At 37.7% G+C, this 14,466-nt stretch overlaps 1 protein-coding gene across 1 annotated transcript in view; it reads left to right on the forward strand.

Annotated features, from left to right (window-relative positions):
* LOC125248623 (complement C3-like) overlaps nt 1-12,106 on the forward strand; it is a 66,815-nt gene extending 54,709 nt beyond the window's left edge. Inside the window, 11 exon segments of the mRNA XM_048160664.1 lie at nt 464-523; nt 642-729; nt 818-869; nt 950-1,034; nt 1,279-1,368; nt 1,468-1,573; nt 7,793-7,870; nt 8,276-8,350; nt 8,439-8,519; nt 11,538-11,685; nt 11,767-12,106. Coding sequence (XP_048016621.1) covers nt 464-523; nt 642-729; nt 818-869; nt 950-1,034; nt 1,279-1,368; nt 1,468-1,573; nt 7,793-7,870; nt 8,276-8,350; nt 8,439-8,519; nt 11,538-11,685; nt 11,767-11,932 — 1,029 coding nt within the window. The 3' untranslated portion in view covers nt 11,933-12,106.
* Nucleotides 12,107-14,466: the final 2,360 nt, after the last annotated feature.

Consider the following 14,466-nt stretch of genomic DNA (forward strand, 5'->3'; position numbering starts at 1 on the left):
GGTTAAACAACATACACCTGTTATTTGTTGCCTGCTAATTTGACAATAATGGCTGTATGTTAAGTTATTTTTGGAGGACAGTATAAACTGCTATACAAGCAGCATTTTTTTCCTACCCCTACTGGACAGAGGAACTAAATCAAAAAGAAACACATTAACATTGTTCAATACAGAGAACACTTTTAATGTGACTGGTGAGATGGCTTTTTGAAAAATAAGTACTGCAATCACAGTTTTAAGATATAAGTCATCAGTATAGGCTTCAAATTTTGATGACAATTCACCCCTGATCTACAGTGTCCAATTTACTTGTGAAGTAAATTATTACCTACTGTATGTATTGTCATCAGTCAGCATAATTTTAAAGGAAAATGAAAAAGCAACAACACAACTTACAAAAACAAACAAAAAACAACTCAGTTTAGGTTTAAAAAAAAATAATAGCTCTATTTCTTACTTCCAGGTACCTTTTGACAAGGAATTGACAGTGGTGGCTACAGGGAATGGCAAGGGAATTCTGGAGGTACATGAATGCACTTGCACAAAGTGTAACCAAGATACCAGCCCACAACATGGTAAATAGTGTATTGAATTGTAAAATACGTATAAAAATAATTTCTTTCCGGTTTTATGCATCCCAGGTAGTGAAGGTGTACCACCAACTTCCTGACTCCTGCAAGAACAGCCTGTGTAACAGTTTCCAGCTCAATGTCTCTATCGTTAAAACTGGTGCAGTCTTGGCTCTCTTTTAAGAATTCTTATATGGTTTAAACATTAATATCAAACATACCAATCAAATGTCTGTGTTCAATTTTAGAAAATCATCGGCCAGATGTAGAAAACTCATACAAGCTTACTATCAGAGTGAGGTGAGCTCTTACATTTTTTCACTCCCTCTTGGCAGGACAAGACATTTCACATTTTTGCTTTGTGCCTTTACTTTTCTCAGGTCTCTTGAAGAAAGGGCAAACATGGTGATTCTGGATATTGGCTTGCCCACCAGCTTTGAGCCTGACAACTCAGACTTGGAGCAGGTGAGACCACAGACTTCTGATAGATCATAAATGATACTAAGATGCAAGTAAAAAAGTATGAATTAAGGTGTGTTCACATTTACTGTTGCTCTGCAAATTTTCATGGGCAAAATCTAGACTTTTTTAAAGGAATCTGTGTGATTTAGAAGCAGATTTTACTTGTCTTCAAAATGGTCACACAGATTTGCTGTGCTGACAAACAGCTGGTTTTGGATAAGTGATAATGAGTCTGTTGCCTTTATAGCTCATGAATTCAGTGGATCAATACATCAACAACTTCGAAGTGGTGGACAACTTGAGCGACAGAAGATCCCTCATAATTCACCTGTTTAAGGTAACCAAACAACAAACTTAGTTCAAACTTGTTTAACATCATGTCAAAGAAGGCTGAATATATGTTGAATATTCTTCTTTGTCTAAATGTCCTGGACAGGTGTCCAGTACTGAGGCAGACGTGATCTCGTTCAGACTGCATCAGAAATTTAAAGTGGGGTTTCTTCAGCCGTCCACTGTAACAGTTTACCATTTCTACAACAAAGGTGCGTGCACACATGTAATTCAAACTGTCGTTGTTTTATGTAACTTCCTAATTTTGCTGTCTGAGGTAGTTCATACTAACTTGCTGTTATTTATGTGATCAGTTTACTTTTCCAAATGAATGTAGTTGCTCTCTCTCAAAACAATTAACACTGCAAACTAAACACACTCTTATGTTGGCAAAACATTTATTCAGTATTCACTGCATAATGAAGCTCTGCTGTTTTTTTCTAATAATGCATTTATCAAAAATAAATATTAATACTACAAAACTATCTGTTGATCTGATAACAAATTCAGCTGTAGATACACAATTACATGAATTAAAAAATACGTTTTCGTGTTCTTTAATCATGTTCTTCAAAGTTCTTTAATGGCAAGTTTACCTGTATAATGATGAGTTTTAGCAAAAATAAATAAATAAGTGAGTAAATAAATAAATGTACTGTAATCACTGAATCAATGAACTTTATAGATCTTGCCTCTCATTTACATCTGGCCAATGAATTTGTCAAACCGCGCCAGCAGAGGATTGGAGCACTTGTTGTTCAGGGACATTTACTGTGGTACAATGTTTATATTGGGCTGAACTCTCTGGCCAGCTTCCCTTGAGGAAAGACGATCATTTATGACATGGGCAATTAGGTTTACTCTGATTTCATTTGAAACGTGTCTGTACCCTATCCTTCTACTCCTTCCCCTTCCTCTTATACATTTCTTTCCCCTTTCCCTCTGTTCATGTCTTCATATATTTTCATCTATTAAATACCATTGCCTTCCACTCTACCTTCTACTCCTCCCTCTTCTCATCATCCTACATCCTCAACTCTTCTTGCTCCATCTCCTCTTTCTACACCATCTACCTCTTCCACTGTTCCTCTCCCTCTCAGTAATATGAAGGTAAATCAGTAGCAAAACTCGAGAGGTTGCTGATTTGAATGTTAGAACTTGAATGTGAGAAATTTACACTCACAGTCCTGATGTGAAAAGCTGAATGTTTCGATTTGCACACACAGACAACAATCAAAACACCCGTGTTACGAAGTTGTAGCTGTTAGTTACAAATGTGTAAAATGGCATTCACATAAACAAAATGACAGACACAAATGTGAGACATATTTACTTTTACACCTCAGTTTCGCTGTACAGCTTCAAGTCGGCACTTACAACCGCTCAGATCTGGCAGTACAAGTTCAATTCCTGGCGCTTTGACTTTTGCTAGTCTTTTTGCGATATTCCTGTAGCAAAACTGACTTGAGCACTTGAAAGCAGACGTGAGAGAGCAGAACGGGGGTGGGGGGGTGAAGCCGTTTTATTGGTCGATGCCTGACCAATGAACAACGCCAGTGTATGCACTCTGCATATACCATGAGAGGGCGCTATTTTTATTTAATTGATTTTTTTACATTTTTTTTTTAATTTATTATTAAAATCTATCTGCGTAAACTCATTACATATGAGAGCAAGAGAGAATGAGAATAAATAAAGGTGTGTGTTGTAAAGTCAAATGTGTGTATGTGCATGCATGGTGGGTGTGGGGGATATGGGTGAAAAGAAATCTGATTGGATATGACGTTACAGATGGTTAATTTAAAAAAAAAAAAACAGGCTCAAAATGAGTAAACGGTTAATTCGAAACAGCTAAATTCGAATTAAACATTTGCAAAAAGGCCTAAAACTATTGAGTAGGAATGGAAAAATGAAGCCTCTTAAATATTTGAAGCTTTTCTCTAAACGTTTCGAGAAAAATTTACAGCAGCCATAGAGTTCGCAGCTCCATTGTTTTATCCATTAAACACAAATAAAAGCCTGACAACACTAAATGTGTTGGCTAGTTCTGTGATAAAATCCCTGTTTTCATTAAAATATCATTAGCTTTAACTGAGTTTTATATTACAGTAAAAGAGTAGTAAAGTTGTTTATTGGTTGGAGTCAGCCAATGAAATGGGATGTTTTGTGCGCAAATCACTACATAGAGCAGATCGCACCGTTTTGGTGATCCATGTAGCAGCCACCCAATAAACAACTTTACTACTCTTTTACTTTAATATAAAAACCTGTTAAAACTAATGATATTTTAATGAAAATATTGTCTCATACATATGCAAATATTTATTTCCGCATGCCAAGTCGCACTGGATGGCGTTGTTCATTGGTCAGGCATCAACCAATAAAACTGCTTCAACCCCCGACCCCAACATTTGTAACTATTAATCTGCAACTACAACTTCGTAACACTGATGTTTTGATTGTTGTCTGTGTGTGCAAATCGAAACATTCAGCTTTTCACATCAGGGCTGTGAGTGTAAATTTCTCACATTCAAGTTCTCACATTCAAATCAACAACCTCTCGAGTTTTGCACTGATTTACTTTCATACAGATTACCCTTCCTCTATCCTCTCCAAAACATCTCACTCTTACACCTCTTCCTTTTCTCATTCTTCTTCTTCTTTATTTTATTTTTTTGTTTTGTTTATTTTTTCTTTTCCCCTTAATAGTTTTTGTAAATGAGATAGCTGTGTAAACACTAGGAAATTTGCATTTGCTGGGGTTGTGTGTATTACTAACTCAGCAGATTTTATTTGGGGCTACTGAGTGCAACTGAGATTTTAACAAATAACAGAGTTTTGTTTGTTGTGTTTGGATCAGTAAAAAGAGCTGCAATTGTTTTTGCCTGATATATTAAAATTTTGGTTGGCTGTATGAACTTCTGTGAAAAAATCTGGAAATTTTAAGTACAGTTTTTTGTGAAAATGCTGCATGTGATATGTAATTTGTGTGAAATGAAGGAAAATTTACAACTGACAGTTACAATGTGTTCAGATTACTGATTTTGAGAATAGTGATCCGAGTTCGGAGAAATGTGTCAAATCGATTGAGAGGAACTGTAATTTTAGATAAAATAATTAACATTAAAGTAAAAACTGAGCATTAAACAAACATTTAAGTTGCTTCCAATGTGTTTTCATGAGAGATTTGTTGAAACATACAATTCGAATAACAATCACTAAGAATAACATGAACATGCAATATAGTGCTTCTATTTATCAACATGCTTGAATACTTTTTTTTTTTTTTTATGCATGTAATGAGTGCGAGCTGACACATACCAATAATTTTCCATTAAATAATGATTTAAACATTATTTCTGTCAAACAGGCTGTAAAACAAGTGGGCAAATTAACTAACAACAATGTAACAAGGGTGCAGGGAGAGACTGACAGAAGGGCCGCATGGCAAACAGAAACTAAAACAAAAAGCCATGTGCACAAGACAAATAGCAAACAAATATGACAGAAGCCATGTGCTCACACAAACACATAAGAAAAACTGCATCATTATATAAATTGGTGATAAAATTTGAAAACTGAGACTGTTTATTATCAAAAGTAACAAGACAAAGCTTATTGAGATGAATAATAAATAATGTTTAGTGAAGATTTGTTACAGCATAAACTGAAAAAGATATTTTAAACTTATACTTGATATTTTAAAACATCATGATTTATTTGATTTACAGTGTTAGTGTTTTTTTTTTTTTTTAAGTTATGTTTTTGTGCCTTTATTAGATAGGACAGTAGAGATTTTGACAGGAAAACGTGGGGTGGAGAGAGGGGAATGGGATCGGCAAAGGAATCAAACTTGTGTCGCTGGAGACAGCGATAACCAGGAGGCCATGTCACATTATTAGTGGTTTGGCATTATTAGTGTTTGCTTTGAAGATTGGGCACTTTAAAGATGTTCCCTCGCGCTGTGTCAATTGCTGTGCAATCGCCTCTGCGTGATTGCGTCATGAAGCGCGTATGAAATCTGCCCAATAGGGAGACGGAACATCATAGGCGGGTGACGTCACTGACCAGGAACTATAATGCCTACCCAAAAAACACACTCATTCAGCTTCTGTGTCTTCAGCAAGCACTATGTGTGAACTTGTCTGTCCTATTTATTGTTGTCTGTCTTAATTATCAGTGAAATGGCGAGCGAACAACCATTCAGGAAGTGTGTTCATCCATAGGACCTGTGTTGGGAGCTCTCGGTCGACGCGTCACGCTAACGACAGATGCATCCCTCAAGGGCTGGGGGGCGATCATGAGTGATCGCTCGGCTCGAGGTCTATGGCAGGACCATCATCTCTCGTGGCACATAAATTGCCCAGAGATGTTGGTGGTGTTTCAAGCTCTGAAAGGGTGTTTCAAGGACCATCATGTGCTAGTCTGATCAGACAACACATTGGTGGTCTCATATATAAATCACCAAGGGGGTCTGAGATCACGCCCATTATACAAACTGGCTCAGATCCTCAGATCCTCCTGTGGTCCCAGGGGAAACTGCTCTCTATCAGGGCAGTTTACATCCCGGGGTACCTCAATGTGGGAGCAGACATCCTGTCAAGGCAGGGGCCGAGGCACCGGGGAATAGTGACTTTACCCTGAGGTGGTGAAGCTCCTTTGGGAGAACTTCGGCGAAGCCCAAGTGGACCTGTTTGCGTCTCGAGAGACGACTCACTGTCCACTGTGGTTCTCTATGACAAACCCAGCACCTCTTGGGCTGGATGCTATGGTACAGCCATGGCCGCTGTACGCATTTCCCCCGATTGCACTGCTCCCGGGAGTTCTGGAGAGTGGTTTATTTATCAAGCGAGCAGAACAACCACCCAGTAGAGCGTTACAGTAGTCTAGCCTTGAGGTCATAAACGCATGAACTAACTGATCTGCATTTTTCATTGAGCATATGTGGTAGTAGGCTGTCGCCTTTGGCTTGCTTAGTTGGGGACACTTGACATTTGATATTCAATAGTATTCTTGACATTTATTCAACAGTGCTTTGATCTGCCTGCATTGACACTATTATTTAAGAGCTGCTGTGCAGCCAAATTATGTACCAGTTATCAATGTAAAGCTGCTTTGACACAATCTGCATTGTAAAAAGCACTATATAAATAAAGGTGACTTGACTTGACTTGAGAGTGGTGCAGGAAAGATTTTCCACAGGGCTATCCCCCTCCACACTAAAGGTGTACGTGGCAGCCTTAGCTGCTTACCACGCTCTTTTGAGTGGTGTATCTTTGGGGAGACACCCACTTATAACTCGTTTCCTTCGTGGCACTTTGAGGCTTAGACCTGCAGTTACACGAGAGTACCGGCTTGGGATTTGGCTGTTGTTTTACAAGGCCTTTCTATGGCCCCCTTCGAGCCTATCAAAGAAGTCCCCGAGAAGTTTCTCACACTAAAAACAGTGTTTCTCCTTGCTATTATGTCTCTCAAGACAATTGGAGACATTCAAGCCCTCTCAGTAACTCCATCGTGCTTAGAATTTGCGCCCGGTATGGTCAAGGCTTTCTTGCATCCAAGACTGGGATACATTCCTAAGGTCCTCACTAATACTGTGAGACCTATTGTGCTGCAGGCCTTCTGTCCTCCTCCATTTACAACGTCGGACCAGGAAAAGCTTAATCTACTGTGCCCAGTTGGGGCTTTGGATGCCTATGTCCACAGAGCTGCCCTGTGGAGAAAATCTGATCAACTATTTGTGTGTTTTGGGTCACCCTGCATCCAAGCAGAGAATGAGCAAGTGGGTGGTCGAGGCCATCTCACTTGCTTATGAGTCGGCTGGTCAGCCTTCACAATTGGCTGTTTGAGCCCACTCTACAAGGATTATGGCTGCTTCCAAGGCTTTACTTTCGGGTGTGTCCCTACAAGAAGTTTGTGATGCGGCATGCTGGTCCTCACCGCACACATCCATGAGGTTCTACGAACTAGACCTCGGCTCCACTCCAGGGGCGCAGGTGCATTTTGACTTCACACATGCTGTCACTTGCTCATATGGCGACGTTGGTATTGTCGTTCCCACGGCGATTGACGCAGCGCAAGTTCCCTTGAAAGGGAACGTCTCAGATACGTATGTAATCTTAGTTCCCTGATTAGGGAATGAGACGCCCTGCCATACTCCCGACATGCCCGTAAGCACCTTGCTTCAGAATTCAGAAGCTGAATGAGTGTGATTTTTGGGTAGGCTTTATAGTTCCTGGTCAGTGGCGTCACCCGCCTATGACGTTCCGTCACCCTATTGGACTGATTTCATACACGCTTCACAACGCAATCACGCAGAGGCGATCCCACAGCAATTGACATGTCTCATTCCCTAATCAGGGAACTAAGGTTACATACGTAACCAAGACATTTTACGTGATGAATGCTAAATAAGATCTCTGTTATTTCAGATAAGCACTGCAGCAGGTTCTACTCTCCTCCTGAAGACCAGCAGCTCTGCAGAGGCAATGTGTGCCACTGCTCACAGGGTCCGTCTCATCTCCTTTTGCACACTAGCAGAAAATTACCAGCATTTTTGTTAAAATTTTCAACCCTAAAACACATCACAAAGCAATGTGTAATTCAAAATACGGGTAACACAACTGTAAAACATCAAAATGGAAAACACTAACACATTTAGAATGCACATGAAGCATGTCACATTGGCAGATAATTTTTTCCATTATTTTTTCTCCATGTTCTGAAACAGCCTGAGTAATAAAACATATGAAATATATATATATAATTTTTTTTTTTTTTTTTTTTTTTTTTTTTTTGATTGAACTGACCCTTTAATGAATGCATCTTTTTTCCACACATAGCCTCAGTTGGCATTTCACTCATGGGTCTTTTTCATATATAATTATTATTATCTATTTAATATTTCTGGACAGGTGACTGCTGCGTGCAAAAACCACAGAATATGTCTTTTACGAAAGAGCGGGTTGCATGCAATGGAAGACATTATGGTAAATATTTGCTGGGTCACATTTACATCCCTGACCTTTATAAGTTTTGCGGGGTCAATAAATTGGTCTTTTGGTGTCTCCTCTTCAGCCTACAAGGTTAAACTGATGAGTGTAAGGAAGTGTTACTACGATCAGTATGAGATGAAGATTGTTCAGATTATACAAAATGGTAAGTCATGGCAGACTACTTCCTTTTTACTGAAATGCATCAATTGTGCTTATCGAATTTCTTTTCAAAACTATATAATTTTAAGTAACTTTTTAAAGGAGGAGTTGAACTGGATGGTGAAAGAAAAGCAGGCCCTATGTCTGTGACTTGGAATCAAGTCCACATATTAAAATGATTTCTGAAGTGCTGTTCAATTACATTTGAAAATTTATTAAAATACAAAACAGTTACAAATAGAAAATTGTAATTGTTAGTTTTATTATTAGGGGCCAAGCACTGAAGGTGCTATAGCCCCTTATTGTATCCATTAGTTTTCTTATTATCACGCCAAATTTGGGAACAGCGCCACCTACAGGTCAGAGGTTTTTTTTTGTTTTGTTTTTTTTTACTATTTTTGCTAATAACTTTTGAACAGTTTGTCAGAAAATCTTGGTGTCTATCGATTCTTTGTGTCATGCCGAATTCGGGGATAAACAATTTTTTTTCCAGGATCGGATGAACCATCAAAGCAAAGATTTTTGACAAATTGCAATATCTTTAAAATTATTTGACATATCTGCACAAAATACAGTAGGAATCATCATCAGCAGATTAGAAGTTTGAACACAGCACCACCTAGTGTTCCTAAATTATAACGTTTTTTTGCAAAAACGCATTTGAAAACATTGTCCAAAAAGTTTTTTCTGTGTCATTACATTTAAGTTTTTTCGTTTATGCCAATTCCGACGATATCTCATTTGTCATTTTCCATAATTTTGTTTGTCCACCATATTCAAATAAATGTATAACAATCCAGAATCAGCTCAGATGATCTATGGACTGAGCCAGACAGAAATGACTGAAGGAATTTTTGATATTTGTTCCTGAGAAATAGGTTTCTGAACTTGGCCGTCACTGCATTTGTTGCCCTATGCTAAATAGCTTAGCATGCCAATCAAATAGCATGCTAATCAAAGGCCATTCTTTTTATTCAGGTTAAACATAATTTACATTAGTTGCAAAGTTATCTTAGTTTGCTAATTGGTTAATGTTACGTGTGGTTGCAGTAGAAAGGGCTCAGAATCGGACTTCAACAAAAAGATGTTTAATTAACAAAGAAACAGAACAACCATACACAAAGCAAACATAAGAACAGACAAGGAGTGCAGGGAAGTGAGTCTATTTAAAGGGAGTGATAAGGACATAGTCCAGGTACAGGGAATCCGTGATGAGGAAGTGAGTGCAGGTGTGGAACAGTGAGGATGATGGGAGATGGAGTCTGGGACAGAAGGGAACTGTGACAGTTAATATGCTAACTAATGGTTTGCTGTGCTCATTATTGCATTGAAAGCTCTACTCAGCAGTCTAGCGAATCAGCATCGACTGAGTGGCACAACTTGCTAAGCCACAAGCCCTGAACCTTTCAGGTCGTGGGTTTGAATCCTGTGTGGCCAGACCACAAGAGGTACTGCGGCCAGACATGGTGTAAGATGTTGCATCTGTTCCAGATATTGCTTCTTTCTGAGAATGATCTAATCTGAACTTATTAATTATAATATTCAGTGCAAGGATATACAAAGATATTAATAGCATTTTGTGGTTTGAGATTCACATTGTAGAGCCCTTGACTGTTCAGTGTGTTGAGCTTTAATGTGCTTGCTGTGATTGTTAGGCTTGCTGTACATGCTGAATTTATTGTGTTTGCTGTGCTTGGTGAGCATAAGAGACTTCTTTCACAATAAAACATTACAAAAAAAACCTAATTATTCCAAACATTTGACTGATGGTATATTTCTCAAAATTGCAAAAATATCGGTTTACTAGCACTAGAGTGATCTCTAGAAACAGAAACTCAATATACTGTAAATAAAAAACCTGTTGTAACAATTAAATGTCTGATAGCTGCTAGCATCTCTTATTTACAAAACATTTAGAGCAAAAATGACAGTACTTAAAGGTTTAGTTCACCCAAAAATTAAATTCTTGTCATTACATACTGACCATCATGACGTTCCACACCCATAAGACCTTTGTTTGTCTTCAGAACATGAATTAAGACATCTTTGATGAAATCCAAGAGGGTGTTTTTTTAACCTCAATAGAGCGCAATGAAATTACCACATTCGAGGTCCAGAAAAGTAATAAACACATGAAAAGTCAACATAACTGCAGTGGTTCAACCTATGAAGTGACTCCCGTCATTCTCAGTTGACACAATGAACGCAGTTCAGTACTTCCGTGTTTACGACGTCTGAACGCCAGCTCAGTATTGGCCAGTATTACGCTCCATGGCTAACCTGCTACGGGGCAGGTTATGTTCTGGTTCAGAGATCTCAAATTGAAATTGGGCCAATCAGATGTGAACAAAGTGACACTGACATACCCAACGCAATGAAGTCACTCCCCCAGTTTCTCTTCCTCCAAATTAAAGGTCACTATATAGTAAAAAAAAAAAAAAAACAGTTAAATTGTTTAATAATCGTTTAACTTTAATAATAAAGATTAAAGCTGTTTGCCACTGATGTCACACATTCATGTGCACGTGCTCCACAAACTCAGGATCAAAACCTGAATTGAGAGAAAAAGTTGATGATCAGAATCATGGTACCAACAAAGCCGGATTGGAGTGGTTTGGTTTTGTCAACTCGAAACTAATCCTTTAATCCTGAGTTTGTTCAACTACAATCATGGTACAGGCTCCTGGAAGCGCTGGACGAAAACAGTGTAAGACAATGACACAGAAGAGTCGCTTCATTGACTATTTTAACCATGTTTTCACTACTTCTCTGAACTTTGAATGTGGTAATTTCATTGATTTCTATGGAGGATAAAAAATAAAAAAAAAACCTCTTGGATTTCATCAAAAATATCTTAATTTGTGTTCTGAAGATGAACGAAGGTCTTGCGGCTGTGGAACAACATGAGGATGCGTAATTATTGAAAGAAATTTAATTTTTGGGTGAACTAATTCTTTAACAACATAACTGTAACATGAATCTATGTTTAAATGAATGTGACTGTGCCTATTTGTCCATGCAGGGTCAGAAGCTGATTTGAAAAAAAATGACAGGAGGATGTTCCTCTCTCATGCCAGCTGTAGGCCGGGGCTTGCTTTGAAAGAGGGTCAGGAATACCTGATCACTGGGCCGATCACTGATGTTTGGCACACAGAAAGCACATCCAACAGGTGAGTAGCACTGAATATTGAAAAAGAAAGGGGTTTTCTTTTCTTTCACTCTGCACAGCTCACTCACATTTTCTCTCTCAGGTACATGTATGTGCTGCATAAGCACACGTGGGTTGAGCGCTGGCCGTCTGAGGCTGAATGTAAGCGTAAATCCGCTCTGAAGGTTAAATGTGCTGAACTGAAGCGTTTCGCAGCAGGAGTGACAAACAGAGGCTGCCAGAGACGTCCCACAAATGTTATTCTGTAAACACTAATGACAGAAGCACAGATGTGCACAAATTTGTTTCAATACATCGCAGCTTAAAAACAAGCACAAGATCATCTGCATGCAGTAGATAGTCATTTAATGCAAAAACAAACCTCAGTATTCTTTGAGGTCATATTACACTGTATATCATTTAATAAAAGTATTACAATACTGCTGTTGTGTTGTATATTTTTAAATGAACCTTTTAAAATTATAAATTTGACTTGATGGTTTCAAAGAATGTGTGTTTATGTGCACAGCAATACACTGATATCTATCAAAAATCAATTCAGTCTAGAATCTGACAACAGAAAATTTAAAATGATCGTTTTTCTTTCATTTCAACAACAAAACAAAACAAATGTGCACAGTGAATGAGTTTGATCAATTTTTAGCTTTGTCAATATACTGATAAATACTAATACAAAGTCATACAATATGTCATTTTCAAGCTAAAAATCGACAAAGGGTTTTTTTTTTTTTTTTTTTTTTTTGTCGTATAGTTAAACTGGTGTTATGCACCCCCTCAATGTCAAATTTGAAAAGGAGAAGAACATTTGGCATCTAACTCAAAATAACTGCTTTCAACAGATTGAATCTTTATTCATAAACATTTGTATTATGTATAAAAGTTGAAGAACATTCAATGCGAACCCCAAAAAGCTGCATCATGCTTATAATCTCTTGACTATGAAAACACAACAACCAACAAATCCATTTGTCTTAAAGTGGTGGAACAAAACAAACCTCAGTATACTTTGTGTGTATCAAAATGTTAAATGAAAATAAATAGAATGAAGAAAATAATTACATCTATACAACAAAAAATAACCTCTTGACAGATTTATTCCTGATCAAATAAAGGTCTACTGTAGATGTCAGTTAAAGGGTTAAGTTGTGGGATATTATGAAAGCAAAAAGCACTAAACACCAATAACCTTGACTTATTAAGCTTTTAACACAGTTTACCCCATTTCCCCCTGATATATGTACTTACAAGTCATTTAGATGAGGCTTGGACTTTTGACTATATACAGAAAACTACAGATCTCTTGTAAGATTTGTCTTATTTGGATGATTCTAGTGACCTTCATGATTGTGTAGATATATATGTCAACAAAAAATATTTATTAGTAACATGAAAATTATGTTTCTTTGGGAGGTTTTGCCTTCGCTGTGCTTCCTACCACACATGCTGTAATGGCCTAAACCACGGCAGTCAACAGCTTGAAGTATCATGCTGTTAAATAAAAGTCTGCAGACAAATGTTGTAACTTGTGTGCAATTACAGCAGTGTTTACAGTAAGTATTACTGTGGAATAACCCTAAACCAACAGGTTGTGTAGCACTGTGCAATGTAAAGGGGCAAATCCAGAAGTGTCACAGTTGTGCACAGCTGCATTTAGGCATAAGAGATGTGTTCAGATGCAAAAGTGTCATTAATGATCATGTGAATGTAACTGGTCAGTGTTTGTCGGATATGAGCCGGTCCCTGGCTGTTGCTATCATCACTATCCTGTTCAGCCTGATAGCTGCAGTTACAGGCTCCGTCCAGCAGGTGGAGACAGAGACCCGAGCGTTTGACCTGCTGTAGAGTGAAGCTGTGAACTGGCTTTCATGATTATACATTTAAGTAGCTGATTGTAGACTTGTTGAGATGGATGAAGTGTGCAGTGAACCCTTTCCCACCCTTCACAGCTGAAGATGATCCTCCTCTCCTCCAACTTTATTGATGGAAATCCTGTTAACCTGTTAACTCTACGTGATCCCACTTATTTCATGACTGCTTAGCAAATAAGTTAAAGAGACAGAAAATGTTGATGGGAGTGTAATGATTCTGTGATGTGAGAGACGTTAAACTAACACAGATTACAGTCAGTTTAGACAGTACAGTGCTTCGGTGCAGTTTAAATATTACTTGCAATATCAAAGTTATTCTTGCGTTTACTTGATAAAGATTTCACAGCAGAGAGACGTTTGTACAATTATACAAAAAGACTTTTACTTGATAAAACAGTCTTTAACTATTAATCAGAGGACATAATGTTACACTGTAAAAAAAATCCCGTTGTTTCTACGGAAAAATACCGGCAGCTGTGGTTACCAGAACAATACTGTAAAAATGACATCAAACCGTAAACATACTTATGGAGTTACATGTGAATTTTACATTTTAAATATGTATATTTAACATTGGATTTCAGTACACTGTAAAAAAAAAATCCCAGTAAAATTTACGGTAAAATAACGTATTTCATTAACTGATATAATGTTAATTTACCAACCTAATGAAATACTAATATCTGTTTTGTACCTTTATAATACACTGACAGTGGTGATAAGAGTCACATGATGAATCAAAGTTCATCACAAGCAGCTTTTCCACAAGCTGAGGAGGACAATACTAATATATAGAAGGTGCACACAGTGTCATTCACACACACACACTAAACACCATCATGGTAACATGCATGAGATTTTAAAAATGCAATAAACATTAATTTAACAACATTACATGTAACATAAAACCCTAA

Source organism: Megalobrama amblycephala, linkage group LG1, assembly GCF_018812025.1.
Source record: "Megalobrama amblycephala isolate DHTTF-2021 linkage group LG1, ASM1881202v1, whole genome shotgun sequence".
NCBI classification, from domain to species: domain Eukaryota; kingdom Metazoa; phylum Chordata; class Actinopteri; order Cypriniformes; family Xenocyprididae; genus Megalobrama; species Megalobrama amblycephala.